The sequence below is a fragment of the Caretta caretta genome, chromosome 7 (assembly GCF_965140235.1).
Source record: "Caretta caretta isolate rCarCar2 chromosome 7, rCarCar1.hap1, whole genome shotgun sequence".
NCBI classification, from domain to species: Eukaryota; Metazoa; Chordata; order Testudines; family Cheloniidae; genus Caretta; species Caretta caretta.
In genome coordinates this window covers 39,207,419-39,229,646 of record NC_134212.1, presented here as the reverse complement: position 1 = coordinate 39,229,646, position 22,228 = coordinate 39,207,419, and the positions used below count along the sequence as shown (strand labels likewise).

General features: G+C 39.2%; 1 protein-coding gene across 7 annotated transcripts in view; it reads left to right on the top strand.

The window, feature by feature from the left end:
* Positions 1–22,228, top strand: part of ATG7 (autophagy related 7) — a 266,281-nt gene that overhangs the window by 20,642 nt on the left and 223,411 nt on the right. For 6 of the 7 annotated variants that reach the window (XM_048856908.2, XM_048856904.2, XM_048856903.1 and 3 more), the window contains 5 exons: positions 557–645; positions 2,266–2,387; positions 4,986–5,079; positions 10,121–10,265; positions 10,757–10,915. In XM_048856908.2, coding sequence (XP_048712865.1) covers positions 557–645; positions 2,266–2,387; positions 4,986–5,079; positions 10,121–10,265; positions 10,757–10,915 — 609 coding nt within the window. The remainder of the gene's footprint in view (positions 1–556; positions 646–2,265; positions 2,388–4,985; positions 5,080–10,120; positions 10,266–10,756; positions 10,916–22,228) is intronic. The other variant, XM_048856905.2, reaches the window with a different exon arrangement.

Here is a 22,228-nt window from a genome sequence, read left to right as displayed (position 1 = left end):
GGATCTCTCTCTATATGAGAGAAGCCTGTATCTTACAAAATAAAGTCCTTTCTTAGTGTTCAGTTTGGAGGGCAATAACTGAGTCTGTGCTTAAATCCTTGAATAAAGGATTGCCCTTGCAGTGACTTTACCTTTACATTGACTGACCCAGCATCTATTACCCTGTCTCCTTTTATACCATGATTATCCACCATCGATCAACAGGAGGGCTTGCTTATGAATCAAGGCAATAATCTGACCACTTGGTAGGCATCTTAAGCAGTTTTAAAAAACCTGTTTGGGCTTAGATAGTTGAGGAAATGGATATGATGCAGTGCAGTACAAGTGAATGTTAGGTGACCAAAATGAAGAAAACTGGCAGCTTTGGGAAGCATTAAACTGCGTAAAATGGCATATAATACGTCACAGTTTCGTAGGAGTTGTTAATTCTTTTTTAAATGCCATATGTGATTTCTTACTGACAGAACATTTAAAATAACAAGATACACTGACAGCTATTACTGTGAATCTTGTGCTATTATGCATAGAGTTTTCAATGGGGCTGTTTTGTTTGCAGGTGACAGTTGGAGTTTATGATCCCTGCAATTTTACCCAGTATCCAGGATGGCCGCTGCGGAACTTACTGGTCATGGTAGCACACAAATGGTACTGGTTTTATCTCTTATTAGATGAGGCCTTTTTTCGGCCTATCTGACTTACACAGCACACCCTGAACCTTAACTTTGCCCCGAAATATGGAAAACTATATGCAAAGGTGAAAATAAGAAATTACTAGGAGTGTGTTGGAAATGGATCCCTTGAATAGGAAATGGGATTCCATAATACTTTAGAAATTTGTTATTTTGATCTTTCTGCATATTTTTTGCAAATTTTAAGTGGGCAAAGGCAAGGGATGCAGCCTGTTGCTACTTCCATATAATCCTTCATTTCTTGGCTCCTTTCCCCACATTCTTAATGGTTTGTTTCTAGATTTTTGAGCCCTATTTTTAAATTCTTTCCACTCCAAATCTTTCTGAAATTTAATCTGCTACATCACATTCCAGAGCAGAGATTTATTTCTGAAAAGTTTGGTAAAAGTTTAAAAAAAAATCATCGTTTGGGGGAATTTGGAGCAGAGGAGGGTTAATAACTGGGTTTATAAAGGGAAGCTGGCTTTAACTTAAACTAAGGGGCAGCTACTGTCACTTCATCATATAGCTGATTTCTACATGAGTAGAAGCAAAACCTGAAAGCCAGTCTAGTCTCTGGATTTATTTGTTGTGTGGTACAGAGTAATTGAGGATGCTAATGTGGGCAAGTGCCATTGGAAAGCTGTCTTGTTATAGAGAATAAAACTGTCAAATGACCACCAATGGTACATGAGCTAAAGTCTGAAGAACACATACTCTAAAGTTCTTCTGCATTGCCAGGTTGAACATCTGTTTTTGTTTTATTTCACACTGTCATCTTTTGCATTATAAAATACCATCTATCTAACATTGGTTTGTTTGATTGGTTAACTTAAGCTGAAACGTCAAATTTTTGACCTTCTAGTAATGTGTAATGAGACAGACGTCATTTAGCCACATTAACAGTGGCATTTTCCAGGCTGCTAGGTGAACGATAGCATAGGAGGGTATTTCTGTGTGCATATCACCTATCTGTGCATCCTGTGGGGATATGAGAATCCCCAATTCCATTATTTGCCAAACACCTAATTATTTTACTTTGGTGCTCAACCTTGAGTGAATATGAATAATGGGTGCAAAGCTAAGTTGGTGAAGGGGGAGGATACAAAAACTGAATCAGATGAAGGATTCTGAGGAGCGTGCTAAGCCATGGAGGAAGTAGGATGGCACCTCCTTCTACACTGTCATTGCAGCTTTATTGTACTCTGGGGCTTCTCTGGTCATTATGCCTCAAAACATATGTTGCTTCTAGTTCCCAGTAACATTGTGCAGATGGGTAGTTAACAGTGGGGAAGTCCCGAGTGCAATTTCAGGGGAGCTGCACCAGTTTCCATATAAGAGTGAACTGCTTTAGGTATTCATTAATCATATTGGGTTTCTTCATATTTGATCAGATAGAAGTATAGGCACATTATCATATGTGAATCCAATATCAATCGAAGATTTGTCATAGCCTGAGTTTCCAAAGGATTAAACCTCTATGACACCAGAGGACTAATAAAGCGAAGTTCCTGCTTGACTATCCTTTTCTGCTGGAGGAGTTCCAGATCTTTTATAACTACCTTGCTATTTATTTATTTTATTATTTTAATGCCAGGGGTAGCCACCTCCATTCAGTTGAAGTGCTCTGCTTCAGAGACAGGACCATGCAAGGCGTGAGAGACCTAACACACAGCAGCATCTTTGAAATAAAGCTTCCACAGATGCCACAGAGCCCAGGTAATCCATTGTCAAAGGATGGCTTTCAGAATATGGAAACTAATGTTACTTGACTTCTCTTCTCCATGATCACTAAGAAGATAGAGGAGAGGTTAGTGCTGCTAACTTGTTGCTGATGTTAACCGCTACCTCAAAAATAGTGCATCTTAAGTATCAGAGGGGTAGCCGTGTTAGTCTGTATCCACAAAAACAACGAGGAGTCCGGTGGCACCTTAAACACTAACAGATTTATTTGGGCATAAGCTTTTGTGGGTAAAAAACCCACTTCTTCAGATGTATGGAGTGAAAATTACTCACCAGCAACTACACACCACACCACAGAAACACTAACCCAGGACCCTATCCCTGTAAGAAACTTCGTTGCCTTCTCTGTCCCCATATCTACTCTAGCGACACCATCATAGGACCCAGCCACACCATCAGAGGCTCATTCACCTGCACATCTACTAATGTGATATATGCCATCATGTGACAGCAATGCCCCTTTGCCATGTACATTGGCCAGATCGGACAGTCTCTACGTAAAAGGATAAATGGACGCAAATCAGACATCAGGAATGATAATGTACAAAAGCCAGTAGGAGAACACTTCAGTCTCCCTGGACACTCAATAACAGATTTAAAAGTAGCATTCTTCAACAAAAAACCTTCAAAAATAGACTTCAAAGACAAACTTCTGAGTTACAATTCATTTACAAACTTAATACCATCAGGTTGGGCTTGAATAGGGACTGGGAGTGGTTGGCTCACTATAAAAGCAATTTTCCCTCTCTTGGTATTGACACCTCCTCATCAATTCTTGGGTGTGGACCACATCCACCCTGATTAAATTGGCCTTCAACTTCGGTTCTCCACTTGTAAAGTAACTCCCTTTTCTTCATGTGCCAATATATATTTGTGCCTGTTTCTGTAATTTTCACTCCATTCATTTGAAGAAGTGGGGTTTTTACCCACGAAAGCTTATGCCCAAATAAATCTATTAGTCTTTAAGGTGCCACTGGACTTGGTTGTTTTAGTGCATCTTAAATTATTCAAATGTCTTTCTGAAGAAAATAGTTTTATCTTCCAGAAGGAAAGAGGATAATTTACTTTGAGAGTAAGATTTTTTTTTCTTCTGCCATAATCACCGAGCCATTATGCTCTCATTTTAATTACAAGCATGATACAACAACAGGTAATTTCTGTAACAGTGCATACATTATTCGTGTATGTTATCATTTCTTATTAAAAGTGTGTTTAATCACTAGACTACCAAAAATACACACAATCGTAATAAGTGCATGAAACTCTAATTTCTGAAACTACAGAGTAGATTGATAAAACCACAAAAATCACAATTTTGGTATGTTTGGAGTTTGGGGTGTTTTTGTATCTATGTCTCGTGGTATGAAGACCTGAAGGAAATTAGAGCAATGCATTGTGAATTTGGGAAACCAGGACTCAGTTGCTATTGATAATATTGCATCAGAACAAAACTATTTATAGGTCCTTTCATCTGAGGGTCTCAGAGTATTTCACAAATAATAGTTAAAATAAAAGTCACCATGCATGCGAAGTCAGCAAGTGGGTTTATACCCAGGTAGGGACACCAAGGCATGGAGAAGTGAAGTGACTTGCCCAAGGTCACTTAGCCCCCAGTCCTGTGCACCACTTTAAACATGAGTGTAGCTCTTTGCTAGTCTTTGTCAGAGCTGGGAATAGAACACAGATGTTCTGATTCATATGCCTCTCTTCTAGCTCTGAGAATCACACTGTTTGTTTATTACTTATAAGAAGCTTAAGAAATACCTGGGAAAGAACCGTGTAGATATTAAAATAGTTAACAAGCTTACAGATGGAGATAGAAAATGTAATATTAAATATTGCTAATCAAAAGAACCACACATTCTTATTCTTGTAAACTTTTTCCTCCCTTTCTCTCACTTCTTCCCATGTCTTTTCTCAGTCTCTAAAGTGCCTAGCACACTGTGGCTGCTCTGTGCTGAAAAAATATATCTGTAGATGCCAAATTTAATACTCACATACAGGAGGCTTCAGTTTAAAAGCTGATATAGGCACATGTGTGTGGGTGAACAAGATTTTTGGTACTCTTGAGGGGATCTGGTGTTCTGCTGTCCCCTGCCCCAATGATGTCTTTAGGAGAAAGACCCATCTGTCTTGACAATGGCCTGAGATTTTGAGGGTTAATTCCCGGCCAGACTCCAGAGACAGCTCAGGGAGACACTCACAGCTGGGAACTAATTAGGTGCAGCCAAGTCTATTTAGGTTCAGTATGTTAGAGGTTATGTCCAGACTAGGAAAACAAGTTTAAAAGCATGTTAGCTAAGACTTTTCAACTAACATGCTTTAAAACACTAGAATAAAAAGCAGTGCGTGGTGCACTCAATATGAAAAAAGGGACACTTTCTACCAAATTTTTGCCATATAATAGAATCTATATTGCAGTGAAGAGTTCAGTTATTTAACATCCTTAATGAATTGACAGTTTTGGGAAAGGTGGTGGTAGGGCAGAGTGTGTGTGTGTGGTTTTTTTTGTTTGGCAAGGTGAAATTTAGGTTTTTAATATGGAGTTTTTTGTTTGTTTGGTTTTTTGAAAAGTAGATTGTCCAAAAGCTGTTGGATGGGAGAAAAACCAAAAAGGAGGCATGGGTCCAAGAATGGTGAATCTCAGTGAATGTATGGATCCTAAAAGGTATGTGGTGGTTTAAACACATTTATAATCTGATCAGGCCTGAAATATACCAGGCTTTGAGGGTATGGGGAATGAGAATGTAAGGTCCAAAGACTACCTGGATCTTAAATGTGCTTTGTCAGATAAGAAAATACAGTTGTGATAATCCTGCCGTCCATTTTTACCAGGTGCAATGTAGACTCCCATGAAAGGTCCCATTGAAGACAGTGGAACTTCTCAGAGTAGAAAGCACCATGCCTAGTAATAAGTGCTTCCAGAATGGGGCACTAATTTGGAAATCCAGATTAGTTATTTTTTAAAGTTAAATTGAATGCAAGCTGTATTTCTGTGTACCTGTGTTTCTGTGCATAGACGTATGTTTGTACTGTTGAAGTCTGTGATTTTACTTATTGTCCTTCCTTTTTAGTTTAACTTTATCAATGCAGACTCACAATGTACTTAATGGCTGGCAAGACATAAGAACAGGTTGACTGCTGTAAAGAATGTGGCCTTGGTAACTTCCATCATTGTGTCCCTTGGTTTTGATTGTGCAGGGTGCAGAATGGTCCTGTGAGAAGGTGCATGCCCTCAACTGCTGCTGAAGTCAGTGGAAGTTGAGGGTGTTTAGCACCTTGCAGTATTGAACAGTTTTAATTTTATGGATAGTTTTCCACTCCCTCTACTTCTGAGGTCTACAAGTGAATGATGGAAAAGGTAGAAAAGATACACACAGCCCTTCCTGAGGAGAAGCTGGAAGATGCAAAAAAATTAGTGTATGATGCATAGCTGTACTCAATGACTGGATGTGATGTAGTGGATCCCTCTGCAAAAATGAGGTGATAAAAACAAATCAAGACTTATGTGAGACTGAAAGAGGGGACCATGCTGAGTGTAAGGAGGGCTGGTTCTGGCAGAAAGAAGGCTCCTGTTTGTTATGTGTCATTTATCTCCCTCACGGATAAGCTGCTGTGATCTGCTCTGCTCAGAACTTTAAAAGCCTGGTGCATTGACCAGCGAGCAAATACAACATAGGCTGAAAATAAAATTGGTTAACTGCTTTGGTATCCTTTAAAGCTTCCACACAGTGATCAATACTGCACTCATGTATAATCATTCTTGTGCAGTGTGAGGGTGATTAGCTGAGGGGCATCAGAGAAAGAATTTAACAAAGTAGCAGGCTAGGGGATGGGACAGATTACCTGTGGCATTTGGATAGAATCTGAGGTGAAAGGCTGCTTCTCATTTTCAAACTTGGGTCAGAGGCTGTTCACCTTGAAATATAAAATGTGGGTCAGTGACTTGTCCAGCAGACTTTAGGGGCGTGATCCAATTCCATTAACTTCCATGGGCTTTGGACTTAATCCAAAATAATTAAATTATTTTTCCCCACCTTCCCTTACAGCATGGGGCATGGATTGCCTGCTGGAATCATTTGGGCATATCTCACCTCATCACTTTCCTGCCTTTGCAGAGGCCTTGAGCATTGGTGGCATTGTGGTCTCTCCTGTTTTCTGTCTGTGGCACACAGTAGTTTAGTCTCCTGAGGACTGAAATGCTTCAGTCCAACTAGTGTCACTGGGCTTAATATAGGAGTACTTGAGTGAAATATCTAATGGTCTGCGCTATTCAGGAGGTCAGACTGGATGATCTAATGCCCCTTCTGGACTTAAACTCTATGAAAATAAATGTAATTTTCATGGACTGCCTTATTTGGTTTAAAGAACAGGAGTACTTGTGGCACCTTTGAGACTAACAAATTTATTGGAGCATAAGCTTTCGTGGGCTAAAGCCCACTTCATCGGACGCATAGAATGGAACATATAGTAAGAAGATATATACATATACATACAGAGAAGGTGGAAGTTGCCATACAGACTGTAAGAGGCTAATTAATTAAGATGAGCGATTATCAGCAGGAGAAAAAAACTTTTGTAGTGATAATCAAGATGGTCCATTTAGACAGTTGACAAGAAGGTGTGAAGATACTTAACATGGGGAAATAGATTCAATATGTGTAATGACCCAGCCACTCCCAGTCTCTGTTCAAACCCAAGTTAATGGTATCTAGTTTGCATATTAATTCAAGCTCAGCAGTTTCTCGTTGGAGTCTGTTTTTGAAGCTTTTCTGTTGCAAAATTGCCACCCTTAAGTCTTTTACTGAGTGGCCAGAGAGGATGAAGTGTTCTCCTACCGGTTTTTGAATGTTATGATTCCTGATGTCAGATTTGTGTCCATTTATTCTTTTGTGTAGAGACTATCTAGTCTGGCCAACGTACATGGCAGAGGGGCATTGCTGGCACATGATGGCATATAGCACATTGGTAAATGTGCAGATGAATGAGCCCCTGATGGCATGGCTAATGTGATTAGGCCCTATGATGGTGTCACTTGAATAAATATACGGACAGAGTTGGCATCGGGCTTTGTTGCAAGGATAGGTTCCTGGGTTAATGTGTTTGTGGTGTGGTGTGTGGTTGCTGGAGAGTATTTGCTTCAGGTTGGGGAGCTGTCTGTAAGCAAGGACTGGTCTGTCTCCCAAGATCTGTGAGAGTGAGGGATCATTTTTCAGGATAGGTTGTAGATCTTTGATGATGCACTGGAGAGGTTTTAGTGGGACTGAGGGTGACAGCTTGTGGCGTTCTATTATTTTCTTTGTTGGGCCTGTCCTGTAGTAGGTGACTTCTTGGTACTCTTCTGGCTCTGTCAATCTGTTTTTTCACTTCAGGAGGTGGGTATTGTAGTTTTAAGAATGATTAATAGAGATCTTGTAGGTGTTTGTCTCTGTCTGAGGGATTGGAGCAAATGCAGTTGTATCTTAGAGCTTCGCTGTAGACAATGGATCGTGTGGTGTGTCCTGGATGGAAGCTGGAGGCATGTAGGTAAGTATAGTGGTCAGTAGGTTTCCGGTATAGGTTTGTGGTGTTTATGTGACCATCGCTTATTAGCACAGTAGTGTCCAGGAAACGGACTGCTTGTGTGGATTGGTCTAGGCGGAGGTTGATGGTGGGATGGAAATTGTTGAAATCATGGTGGAATTCCTCAAGCGCTTCTTTTCCAGGGGTCCAGATGATGATGATGATGTCATCAGCATAGCAGTTAATTACTTATGGGCCTCTGGAGTATACGATTTTTCCTAGCATGAAGTATATGTTTAATGGCAATCTTGTCAAATACCTAGTGAGTAAGTTTTTAAAAATAGGACAATTACTGATTGTCTTGTTGTTCTTGTTTCAGCATCTTTCTAATTCATTTGTAAGAACCACAGTAAACATTTTTATAAAAGTTTGTGTTACTATTTTTGGTGTATTGATTGATATATGAGAGGACAATAGGATAGAATGTCAAAATTTGCATAGGTAAATAATGCTGTAGGTAAACAGAGCTTCATCTTTTCCTTTTTTATTACTATATATCTGATTAACAAAATGTTTAGTAGAATTTATTCATAGTACCTTTAAGAATTCTCTGCAAGGGCCAAAGTATATGAGAGCAAATAGCATGGACTGATTAACGTCAAATCTGTTGACAAGGTTCTTTATTCATAGCAGGGAGTGTAATGCTGAAGCAGATTCTGTGATTTTTACTTTTCATTTTAAGTATTCTCAGAGATGCTTATACTGTATACTGATTTAGCTATTTTATTAGCTAGTGCAATGTTTCCCGACCTTGGATGTGCTCCTCTAAAGCTCAGTTAGATACAGATATGCAAGATAAATTGATCTCTCTGTTGTATATCTGCATTTAGCTCTGTAGTATCTAGGCCAGGCGTGGGCAAATATTTTGGCCTGAGTGCCACATTGGGTTTCCAAAATTGTATGGAGGGCTGGTTAGGGGAGGGAGGCTGTGTCTCCCCAAACAGCCATGTGTGGCCAAGCCCCAGCCTTCTATCCGACCCCCCTCCCCTCCCCTGACAACTCCCCCAGGACTCCTGCCCCATCCAACCTCCCTGTCCCCTGACCATCCCCGGACCCCCCATCCCTGACTGCCCCCACGGGACCCCTGCCCCATCCAACCTCCCATTCCCCGCCCTCTGACCCCCTCGACCCCTATCCACACCCCCAATCCCTGACGATACCCCCAAACTCCCCTGCCCCCTTACCGCGCTGCCTGGAGCACTAGTGGCTGGCAGTGCTACAGCTGTGCCACCCAGAGCACTGGGTCAGGCTGCGGTTCTGCAACTGCGCTGTCTGCCGCCCAGAGCGTGGCACGGAGGGGGAGGGGGAACAGCAGGGGAGGGGCCGGGGGCTAGCCTCCAGGGCTAGGAGCTCAGGGGCCGGGCAGGAGGGTCCCACGGGCTGGATGTGGCTCGCAGGCTGTAGTTTGCCCACCTCTGATCTAGGCACAAGTGACTGTGAGAGGAAGAGCTCACATGTAGCCTGCTAGCCTGAGCTTTTCAATTCTGCATCTGTGCTGCTTGGGTCAGCCCTGTGTGCACATTCACCCTTTACTAGAGACCCTTCAAAGGTGGCTATCTCCTTTTTGCCTGTAGAGAAGGATGATCCATTGCTTAGGATGCTAGCCTAACACCCAAGAGACCCAGGTTCAATTCCCTGTTCCACCACAGACTTCCTGTGTAACCGTTGTGACTTATTCTCTGTATGCTTCAGTTCCCCATCTGTAAAATGGGGATAATAATACTTTCCAACCTAAAGGATAAATACAATAAGGATTATGAATAAATATAAGCTAAATACATTCAGGATTGTGATGTAATCAGATACTTAATTGATGGGAGACATGTAAAAACCTCAGACAGGCAGAATATAGAAACAAAAACTAAAAAGTCAGTGAAGAATAAATTTAAAAATAGAGAAGACAAGGTTTAAAAAGAGAAGGAAAACTCATCTGAGATCAAGCGGACAGAAGGAGAGAGATGATCGCAAATGCTGGGGTATATCACAGAGGGATTTGGGGCAATGAGTTGGGGGGGAGCTCCAGCCCACCCCACCCAAAATAAATAAATACAAACTGAGAACCAGTGCTTAGTTGGAACAAAAGGCCAATGCTGCATTAGAGAGTATTCAGGAATGATGATGTTTGGTTTTTTTATTTCATTATATAGGTTAGCTGAGTCATCTGTGGATCTTAATCTTAAATTGATGTGCTGGCGGTTGGTGCCTACTCTTGACCTGGAGAAAGTTGTGTCTTCTAAGTGTCTGCTGCTAGGAGCTGGTACACTGGGTTGTTGTGTAGCCAGAACCTTAATGGTAAGTACCAGAGTTACTCCTGAAGGTAACTTGCTCTCTCTCGTAAAGTTTACTTTTTTCATCCTTGTGCTAAAGAATGGAAGAATACAATGAAATCAACATATATATGGGATATGTGTGTATCACAGAAATGTTGCAGTTTTATGTTTTCTTTTTTTTTTTTATTAAAAACTGCCCAGGTACAAAGTGAAATTTTGTCCTGAATAAAATAACACGAGTTCACAAAATCAAATTCAAACCAAAATATTTGAAATAAATAATTGTGCCAGTGAGAGACAGTTCAGTGTGATCAAAAGGAATTTTTCTATAGCAAGCTTCTAAAACTGTAATAACAATCTGCAGTTAAACCTAGAATTTGAAAATGTGAACAAAAGTCCACTTACGCTTTTAATGTTATAGACTCAAAGGGGTTTCTGTTACATCCTTTGAACTAAAGTCTTACAGTGTTAAATTAGTCATTACCAATTACTTGGATTTTTTTATTTGTTTAGGGATGGGGAGTCAGACAGATCACATTTGTGGACAATGCAAAAATCTCCTATTCCAACCCTGTACGGCAGCCTCTATACGAGTTTGAAGACTGTCTTGATGGTGGGAAGCCTAAGGCACTTGCGGCAGCAGATAGACTGCAAAAAATATTCCCAGGAGTGGTAAGTAAAATATTTTGGTGGTTAAATCTCAACATATTAAGAAGACAGCTGACTTTAAATAGCTCCATAGTATTCCTTCGGTCTTCTCATGTTAATGCTTAAAGAGAAAAGGGGATCAGGAAACTGAAAGGCAAGGAAACAAAGTTTATACTGCAGTCACTGGCAAACTATAGGAGCTATTTTCACATGCAGGGAGCAAGGGAATGAAACTTGTGGCAATAAATGATAACAAAATGAGTTCTAAGGGCTCATCTCAGCTGCCTTTCCACAGAGTCACAGTAAAGAAATGTTCTCCAGTTTCTCTTCTGAGGTGTGTTTTTAATGCGCTCTTAGAAATGGCTGATCTTGGAACAGTTCCACTGAATGCGTTTAAAAGCACTGAGCATTCCACACAATCTTGAGGCTCTTATCCATGTTCCCCTTTTCAGTCACATGTAAATAGTTTGGTGTTTAATTGCTTATGCACTTGAATTTTTCTTTCATTTTGAGACAATTAACACAAATCAAAACCATCTTGGTTATTGCCCTGATCTGTCTCCATTCATTTTCTGATATTTTCTCCTGCCAGACTTTCAAGTAATCATTTTTCTGGTATTAACATCTATTTGCAGTTTGCTATAGAGAGAAGTCTACATTATATTTTCACAAGTGCATCTAAGACCATTGCTGCTGTTCCTTAAATGTCTGGTTTCCAACCTGTTGAAAAGCCAGAGAATTACCACTGGTAGTGTCTGTTAAATTACAGATTGGAAATTACCGGAGTGGGGGTTAAAAAACTAGTGGTATTGTATGTGTTCCATTATCAAGCTTGGGAATTTTAGATAAAATTATAATTAACAATATAGGCATCAATCCTGAAATGAGATAGCACAGGAGTCTGCTCACATGCAATCAGTGGGACCTTTTATGGCAGTATGGGTCCCTTCATGTGCATCCAATGGCCAGTGGTGCACAGGTTAGTACCATCTTTTCCCTGATCTTTTATGCAGAGTTTGGTAAAAAGTAAAAAAACTGGTAAAAAGTTAGGTGGTAGGAAGACTGGGATAACCTAATACCCGATCTAGAAGGGACTCTCTTACCTGCACATGTTTTTAATAAGAAAATCTTATTTTAAAATTATTTCCATCATTTAGAAAGTATCAAATTTTTCACCTTTATCTGGTAATAGTGCCTTTGGACTGAAATGACCTAGTGTTCTCAAGATCACCACAAGAGAACATTATTCATTTGGAATGATCAGTAGTGTAATTTCAGATTTGGAATTGTTTCCTTCTATATCTGAAAGTGTTTGTTTTCTTCTTGGCTGGTTTTCTCCCTAACTCTTTTTTTTTTTTTTTTTTTAATAGTAAGTAGCCTATTTGTCATTGAGTAGTCTGAAATACGTAGTTTTCTATTAGATCAAGTGATGAACTGCTGTTGTTTTTAGACATTTGGGAAAGGTTCAGAAAATGATTTGATATAACAATAGAGAATAGAGTTATAAAGATATAAAAGATGTTGATTTAAAATTGGAGCAGTTACATTTTCCCTACAAGCTTTACTGGAAATATATTCATAGTCTTCATCCATGCAAACACTTATCTACATAAGTTTATACACCTGATTGCCTGCATTGAGTTCAGTGGGGCTGTTCATATGTGTAGTTACTTATGTGCATAAGTGTTAGCAGGGTCAGTGTTTGCCCATATGAATAGATGAGACATGGCAACAAATGCTGAAGGTGTCCAAAAGAAATTGACCACTGTAAACTTAGTTTCTAAAGTATTAGAAATAATGATTTGGCAAAATATTTCAGTAAAGTTTGGTTAACATTCCAAAGAAACATCATTTGGGCTTAAATTTTGTATTTCGGCCAGTGTATCTAAGCTAGATGGAACACCACTGGACCAACGGATTTGGATCTTTTTGTTTGTTGATAGCAGAGTTGTTATTAGACATTGGAATTACAGGGTTGGAGTTCACAATAGTCAGTAAAAACAGCTTCTTCTGAAAGCCTCTTCAGAATGGAGGGCTGCGTGATGTTGAATAAATATGGGCATCTTTCCTAATATTTGCAGAAGAATCATGACATTCAAACAGCAAATGCCATTAAAAAGGAAGCATTGGGGGTTGCCAGAATGCATATAATGGAGGGGGGTGGGGGAAGAAAGTGAAATGTAAAGTAATATAACACAATTCTGCTAGGTGAGGTGAGAAGTTAAGGCAGGAGAGGATCTTGTGTATTACACTGAATATGTATTTTTATGTCTTATTCCTCTCTGTGGAGCATGCATTCAAAACTGTTCACAGGGTTTATTACCTATCTTATTAAAATGTGTTTTTATATATATATATATAATGTGTGTGTGTATATTTATATTTATATTTTGCAGGTATTATATCTTGTAAATAATAAAGCTTTTTTTAAAGTGTGAAATAGTATTATCCTGATTTCAGGTGTGAGAGCAAACTTCTGTATATTTTTAATGTCCCCTATTGTCCACATTTGCTTCTGTATTATTTTTTAAGATTGATACTGAACAATTATGAGTAGAATTTGGCCCAATAATAGGGATTACTCGGGTATTCATTTCATGTGGATCCATGTAATTTAAAACATTGTTCTCAAAAGTGACATAGTCTCTTCTCTTCACAAAAGCAGTGTAGTGTCTTCCCTTCCCAACTCCTAAATAGTCTGTAATACTTCATTTATACTTCAGATGTCTGTATTTCTTCTTGGTTTAGCTGCTGCAAGTGATGACTTTTTTCTGAATCCCATAACCATGTGGGCTTTCCAGATATTTTTCTCACCTTGATCTGTGTCCTTAATATCTTCAGATTGTCAGTGCTCATTATTACTTCAATGAATTCAACTTCCTGTATGCTTGAAACCATTAACAATTCTGCACACTGTATCCATTGTGGCCTTGTTTAAAGGCCTGTACCCTGTTTGCTCTGATGTCCCACCTGACTTCCATTCTGTTATTAACATGATGTGAGAGAAGATGGCCTTATGACAAAGATAATTAAGAATATCCTGTTTCTGTAAGGAATATGAGAAGCTGAATTGTGAAAATGTCTGTTAGACTTTGGCATTTTTTTCTTCACTACTCTTTGGTTTTACGCCAGAGACTAAAAAGGCTGGCTCCAAAGGGGTGTCCCTTGTTTTAAGTGTCAATTTAGTATTTTGAAACAGAACACGTGGACATAAGATATTGAGCAGACAGTTGGTGGAGGGGGGATACTTTTAATAAAAGTATTCATGTGTCCCAAGACCAGTGGAGGAGCAGGGTAAGAAATGTGCATACGCACAGTGGCTATGCAGATTTCCATAAGAGATCAGCACTCACATCTGGGTCCAGATTTTCAAAAGAGCTCATTACATTGGATAGCAAATTATTTTGTAGATCTGGCCATGACTGTGACAGTAGAAGCTGCAGAGCACATCTGAATATGTGGGTGTACAAGCAGTATTGGGGGGGGGCGCAGTTCTGACACATGACTTATGCTGTCTTGCCTCCTGTTTTCTACAGAATCTTGCTGAAAGGAATTAACTATGGGAAAATATTGCTGTAAATGTATGTTTGAGATAATTAAACTTTACATTTGACCTTATGTGATGTCCAGCCAAACATGTAATGATTCTTTAATATATGAAGGTTTCAGAGTAGCAGCGTGTTAGTCTGTATCCGCAAAAAGAAAAGGAGTACTTGTGGCACCTTAGAGACTAACCAATTTATTTGAGCATAAGCTTTCATAGCTCACAAAATAAAACCTGTCAAATAAATTGGTTAGTCTCTAAGGTGCCACAAGTACTCCTTTTTTTAATATATGAATGTATTCAACTCCTTTTCTAATTATTATTAATTTTTCCTGTCCACCTTCATTATTAATAATAAAAATAAGGGTGTTTTAAATATTATTGAAAAGCATAAACTGTGAGACATTGCTCTGTTACAGCTGCTCATACCCTACCCAATTAAGTAGACCTTATAAAGAAGCTTCTTTCCAAATGTTCTGGAAATATGTTTGAATTATTCCAAGGACTACCATACTCAGCTGTACCAGCATATTTCTGTTCTGCTTCTATTTCTTGTTTGTAATGCCATCATTATTCATCAAATTCCCTACTGCCACTAAACTATAGTAATAAATTTGGCAATAGATTTGAGATGAGTTACTGAATTATAAGAAATGAAAGCTATGTTTGTATTTTATTTTAACTCTTAGGTTGCCATAGATGTTTACATGCACCCTATTATTTTATTTTGTTGTGCAGTACCACCTGAAGCCTCAAGGATCTCTGGTTCCACTGTCAGGCACTAAACAGCTGCAAAGACCTTATGAGCTAAACCTTACCAGCACGCTTTTTGTATGTGGCAAAATGGGAAAATACACAAATATTATACCAAATGAGTCTGTAATAATTCCACAGCACTCATATTAGTACTTTTTAAAATACAACAAAACCAAAACAAACACTTTGCCCGTGAAAGGAAGCACAAATTTGCTTCCGTTCAGATCTAACATGTGAGCAAAACGTCTCTTTATACACACAAGGACTTTCCTGAGTAAATATTTCCCAGTTGTTTGATTTTTGTTTTGTTTGCTGCTTTGATCCTCTCATTCCCCACCCCACCCCTTTCTTTCTTCCAGGCAAAAGCAGTGTTTTTAAATGCTATTGTAAACAGTATTAAAGTGCTGCTGCACCACTATAATTAAGTTTGCATCATGACTTCTGTTTAAAGGTTGACCCAAGTCCTCTTAAGAAATGGCACAATTAGTTGGATTCCTTTGAAATTGTGTGCGCTTCAAGAGGGTGCGGGATAGGATTAGTGACCCAAATATGGGGTTATTTGAGCTAGAGGTTGCAGAAATATAAGCCCCCGCAGCCATTTTTCAGAAAGTTTCTAGGTGTTTGTTTTTGTTTTGCACAGACATTAAGATCAGACTGTTGATGTAACATTGGTCAAAACAATCTCAATTGGTTGAGTTTTAGCCAACGTACTGCATAGCACCACTAAATCTTTGGTGGACCCAGGTTGAAAACAGTATTAAGGAACTTTACAAGTTCTGACACCCAACTGCTTCTCACCAATGGGGTATATCTGTTGGATGATGGTTGGACTATTTTTCTTTCAAACATAAATATTCTGGAACAGAGATCCTGGCTGTGAGTTCTCTCATTGGCCCTGCCACAAATTCCACCCTCCAACCATTTTGGAACATTACCAGGAACACCTTTCCACTGAAACTTAGTTGTCCTTTGTTTCAGGCACTGCATGTGAGTTGGGTTATAGAAGAGGGGGAAGTAGCAGCAATAGAGATACTTGTATACCTGATGGTGAAGACTTCAGGGAGATGCATTCCCTGCTTGTGGTGGGGGAGGCCTGGGTATTGTAGTGGAGAGGGAGCCAGGTTGGAGGGTAGAATGCAGTGAATGGGTCAGGGCAGGGTTGGGGAGGTTTGTTGAATCAGGGTCCAGCTGTGGCTGGCTCAGTATGCAGATTGTGGGACAGGAGATGTACAACTGCCCTAAGTGACTACTAATTTATACCAACATATTTCTCATTTTAAAAAAATTGGAAATTTAGTGTCAAAAACTACATTAACACAGTTAAATTTGTTTGGTGGTAAGAGTGAATGGGTTGTAAAAGGAGATAAAGAATTGTACATTTACCAGTTGGGGCTGGCAGAATAAAGGTATGTGTTTTAATAGTGCATATTTGGGCATTGCTGAAAGAGGGAATGGGCAACCTTAACTGTGAATTTCCTGGTTTTCAGAAGTTTGAATTTTGCTCAACACAACATTCTACAAAGGGATGACATACCCTCAAGTTATGTCAACTCTGTGTTCATGTATTTTTTTTGCTGTTGAATTAATAGATTAGTTTAATTGTTGTCTTAAGTTTATATTGTATATAAGCCTCTGTCTGTCACAGCTGTATGCCCTCGATCCAATTATAAAATATATGTACAGTGCTAAGGGTGTGAACACTGAGAAATAAAGCGCATCAGAGAGTTGTTACTGAATATGTACAGTGTTGCACGTAGTACAGATGACATAGTACTGCCTGTTCTTAATTTCCAAGAGCCAAAATCTGGTCCTAGTGCACAGCCAAATTGACTGAGGTGTGTGCATGGGATCTTACTGTAAAGAATACCCCTCAGGTATTCCATGTTAGCTGCTGCTTTCTTAGGGCCCTCAGTAGCCTTCATTAATCTTATGCCTTCCCCATTATTCCACCATAGGGGGAATGGACAAACCTGGCCAGCTTCCACCTTGGCCCCAAACCTAACCTGTACAATTTTGAGGCACATGGGTGGTGCAATATCCCTTTCATAGGTCCTGGTAAGTGTCCCTGCCTTGCCATGTAGTGGAACATTATTCGCTCTGCTTCAGTCAAGGAACTTCATATACACAGAGTGGGAGGGGTGGGGGTAGGAAGGGGTCACATTAACAAAAGATTTAAAAGGACATTGGCAAGATAAAAATCTACTTACTCAACAGCCATTCCTAGTCCAATGTTTGAGCAACGTGCCAAGCACATATTCATCGGTTTACTGTAAATTGTCCTGGTGCTTTATCAAAATTCCTGTTCAGGCACATAAATACTTGTGAATAAATAGATTAGGTATCCAGGATTTTATATCAGTGAGGAAATAGCCAATACTGTCTTTGAGTGTTCAAAAGCCTGGACAATAATTTTAGGTTACTCTCTCCCTGTCTCTTCCCCAGTCATTGTTTCACTGCTGTGGGGAAGCTGAGGCTGGAATGTACATGCTGGTGCCATTGAAAAGGGAAGTATTGCCAGAATTACTTGTAATTTACATAGTTTTTAGAGAGGCATTTCTTCCTTCTGTTGTTGTGCAACATTTCTATAGTTTAAACTTACTAGTTGAGGTTTTCAAAGCCAGATAGAGAATTGAGACAAAGATGGTAAAATCCTGGTACCATTGAAACCCTGGAAAAACACTGATTTCAGTGCCATCAGGATTTCACAGATTGCTCCTCCCATTAATTTTAGTGGGATTGAGTATCTATCCAATTTTCCTATCTGGCTTTAAAACTCTCGGCCACTGTTTCAACCTTTATGTCTCTCGTACTCATTAATTTTACATCCTGTCTCACTGAGAAGCAGAGTAACAATTTCGTACAAACTACAAATAAAACAGAAACCTTTGAAAAAGAGCTTGAGGTTTTTTTTAAAAGAATATGTTCGATACTAATTATAGTGATCCGTTTAACTGTAAAGTAGGAGAGAGATTGATTAGTGGAATAGCAGGATTGATGGACTTTTGCCCTTTTGACAGATGTATGGTATGCATTGAATCATTCATTGACTGCTTTCCTATAGCCATGAAGGCTATTATTGGCCTATAGCATATAATTTTTATGTAATACCCTTCCCTGGACTAATCAAACATCAAATGCATATGTTTTCAGAATTCTGTCTCCAGTAAAAACATATTCGATAGAGAAAAAGTTCAGAGTTTCATTTAACAGACCGGTTAGGTTAATGCAGAAATCCTGCTTTATATCTCTTTTTTTTCCAAAGGGTTTCACCTGTGACACTATCCTGTAGCTTAGATTTTATTTATGGTCCACATCAGAAGTAAGCATTTATTTTGGTGATGAGGGGGAATATGAATTGTGTGAGGCAGGGAATTAGAAATGCTACTAAAATGACAATGTTCCTGAAAAAATAATCCTAGCCTTCAGAAGAGGTGGTGGCTGTGCCAGAAATTATTTTTGATTAAGATTAGCTTTCTGTTTTTAAGAATATGATAGTTGAAACTAGATATAAAAATTTGATCAGCTGTGAAGAAAAGTATTGGAAACTCAGCATACATTACTCATTTTTATAATAGTGCGCATATTAACAAAAGGCCAAATAACATGTAATGAAGTACAATATTCTGATGTTTGTTTCATGTCCTGTTTCATTTGTACAGTTTGGGATAATTGTTCAGCTTTTAAAACTCACTTTTTGACACCTCAATAAACAATCAGTGAGCAGAGCTGGCCTTTTTTTTTTTTTTGTGGTGGGAAACAGTTTTCACCCCAATCACATTGTATGCTCAGAGCCAGCCTGAAGTTTTGGAGTTTTGGGGAGGGTTGGTGATGCAATTTTTGGAGATACAAACCAAAATATCTCATTCTTTCTGGAGAAAAGTATGTGTGTGACATCTTAAAGACCCTTCCTATCTGTTCATCCCAGCCTTCTGCTACAGAACTGGATTCCAGCTACTTGTGCTGAGGTCTGAGCACAGATGTTAAGATTTTAAAATAAATGTTGCAAGGGATAATTATTTAAATAAGATGAAAGTATGTGGATACACTAGACATGCACATGCTTACGATCACCACCCTAATACTAGAGAGTTTTTGTGCATTGTGGTGGATTTGAGCATTTTACAGCTATTAACTACTGAATCATCACAACTTTTAGTGAGTTACCTATTATCACACCTATTTTGCAGATGGGAAAGTAATGGCAGAAAGGGTCAGTGCCTGATTTCCAGAGAGGCAGAGCACCCGAATCTCCCATTGACTTCAACTTGAGTTAGGGGCACTTCTTCAAGTTAATTCCTAGGTACCTTCGTTGATTCCTTGTCAAAGCTGTGATTAGCATGCAGACATCTCTTATCCTTGTGCTTAGTCCACTATACCATTTTGCTTTCAACTCCACTGAGTTTCCTGAGAGAGAGATCCTGCAGGGGCCGCAGTGCTATCAGCAGCCCTTCCATGGCTATGTATGGATATGAGTTCCGTCCAGGTATATCAAAGGACTCGAAGCCATGGTTTTCATACCCAAATGGTTTGCGTCACTTCACATGTTCAAGGAGATCTTCAAGAAAAGAAGAATTAAAAATTCACCACCTTAAAAACAAAAGAAAACAAAAATTCTTTAAGATTCTCCTTTACCTGGTGAGGTTCCCCTCAATTGGGGAGGGGGAAGGAGAAGGAACCACAGCTACAGACTTTGTCACTTCTAGATTTTTGGCAGTACCATTTTCTTACTTTAAAGTGATATTGTTTTAAAAGCTAGCATGGGTATGGAGATACTATGTATATAATTTTTATTAATTATGTATATTATGGTTGTGCCTGTGGGCCAACCAAGAGTGGGGTCCCATTGTGTTAGGCACTGTACAAACGGAATAATAGACAGTCCTTGCCCACAACACACACAAGGAGAGTAAACAACATGATGGAGACAAAAATTGTGTGAGTTCTGAGGTTTTTTGGGGGAAAGGGGGCTTTGTGCAGGGGGATCAGCTAAATGGAAAGAAAATGGAAGGGGAGTGAAGAGGGCTGGGTAGGGAACAAGAGGGTAGGAAGGGCAGGTGTTATGTCAAGCGGAGGCGAAGAGACTGTGAGGGCAGGGGATAGGGAACAGTCAATCATCACAGGGTAGAGAAAGTCAGAACTTCCTACAGTCATGACTGGAACATCCAAAGGTGAAAGAGGTCCCTGCGTTAGCTGATTCAGCTCCTGTTGGAGTCTTTGGCTGTCTGTTCTTTACACTTTTCCCCATAAGCTCACATGGTGGAGGAGGAAGAAAGGGCACCTTGTGGGGCAGAGTTGGGGGTGAGTCTCCTGTACAGTTTTATATTACTCTGTGTATTTACTGGAATGTTTCATGAATGTGCTAGAATTTGAAGGCACTGTGTTTGAATTCAGTCAATTCATGTTTGCTTTTTCACATGACAGCAGCTTGGTCAGACAGGGCAATGAAGCTGGCACTCATTTCTGTAAAATACTGTGTATACAGGGTTACACCCAAACTTTGTATGTGTGGATGAGACTTTAATATGCTGCTCCACTATTTGTCATCTTATTTTATTCTCATTCTGTATTTTTATATAACTCTTGTTCTTCTTTTAATAATTTTTCTCTGCATTTGTAAAATTTTAAATGCTGTCAAATGGACTTTTGTTTTTCTGTATAATTAGACTTGAAAGGATTAGATTTTAATCAGTAAATGTCAGCAAACAATTTCACCGTACACACACAAACTGATGAAAAAATATTTCCGTTGATGATTGAAATTTACAGATAGGCAATGTCATAAATATAAAGGGAAGGGTAATCACCTTTCTATATACAGTGCTATAAAATCCCTCCTGGCCAGAGGCAAAACCCTTTCACCTGTAAAGGGTTAAGAAGCTAAGGTAACCTCGCTGGCACCTGACCCAAAATGACCAATGAGGGGACAAGATACTTTCAAATCTGGAGGGGTGTGGGGAGAACAAAGGGTTTTGTCTGTCTGTGTGATGCTTTTGCCAGGAACAGATCAGGAATGCAGCCTTCCAACTCCTGTTAAGTTAGTAAGTAATCTAGCTAAAAAATGCGTTAGCTTATTTTACCAGCCATTAAACAAAAGGAAATCTGTCTTTTTGTAACTTAAGGTTTTGCCTAGAGGGATTCTCTGTGTTTTGAATCTGATTACCCTGTAAGGTATTTACCATTCTGATTTTACAGAGGTGATTCTTTTATCTTTCCTTTAATTAAAATTCTTCTTTTAAGAACCTGATTGCTTTTTCTTTGTTCTTAAGATCCAAGGGTTTGGGTCTGTGGTCACCTGTACCAATTGGTGAGGATGATTATTAAGCCTTCCCCACGAAAGGGGGTGTAGGGCTTGTGGGGGATATTTTGGGGGAAGACGTCTCCAAGTGGGCTCTTTCCCTGTTCTTTGTTTAAAATGCTTGGTGGTGGCAGCATATGGTTCAAGGACAAGGCAAAGTTTGTGCCTTGGGGAAGTTTTTAACCTAAGCTGGTAAGAATAAGCTTAGGGGGTCTTTCATGCAGGTCCCCACATCTGTACCCTAGAGTTCACAGTGGAGAAGGAACCTTGACAGGCAAAGTAAGAAAAATGCTTCTTGAGAACTTACTAGTTTGATTTAAGAACACTTACTTTGTATATTTTGACCTGTGATGGTGACTATTTTTGTTTTAACGGTTATAAACCTTGAACTTCTTGAATCTCAACATATGCTGTTAAATAATTCTGACCCCGTTCCCATAATTTCCATCTACTGTTAAAATGTAAATAGATAATCAAAAACAATGCTTAAAAACAAACAGATATTTTCCATAGAAATTATATAAAAAAATTTGAAATCTGTCAAGCCAATATTTAAATATATGCTCTGCACCAAACTGAACACTTAATTATTGCAATAGAAGTGAACATTGAGGTGCACCATCTACTGGTAAGTGAACTCAGCTACATTACCACCATCACTTAAAAGCACAGTTTTAAAAAAGAACATGTGTTTTAATAATCTTTTACACAGTCCCCAAATTTCAGTAGTTCGTGTACATGT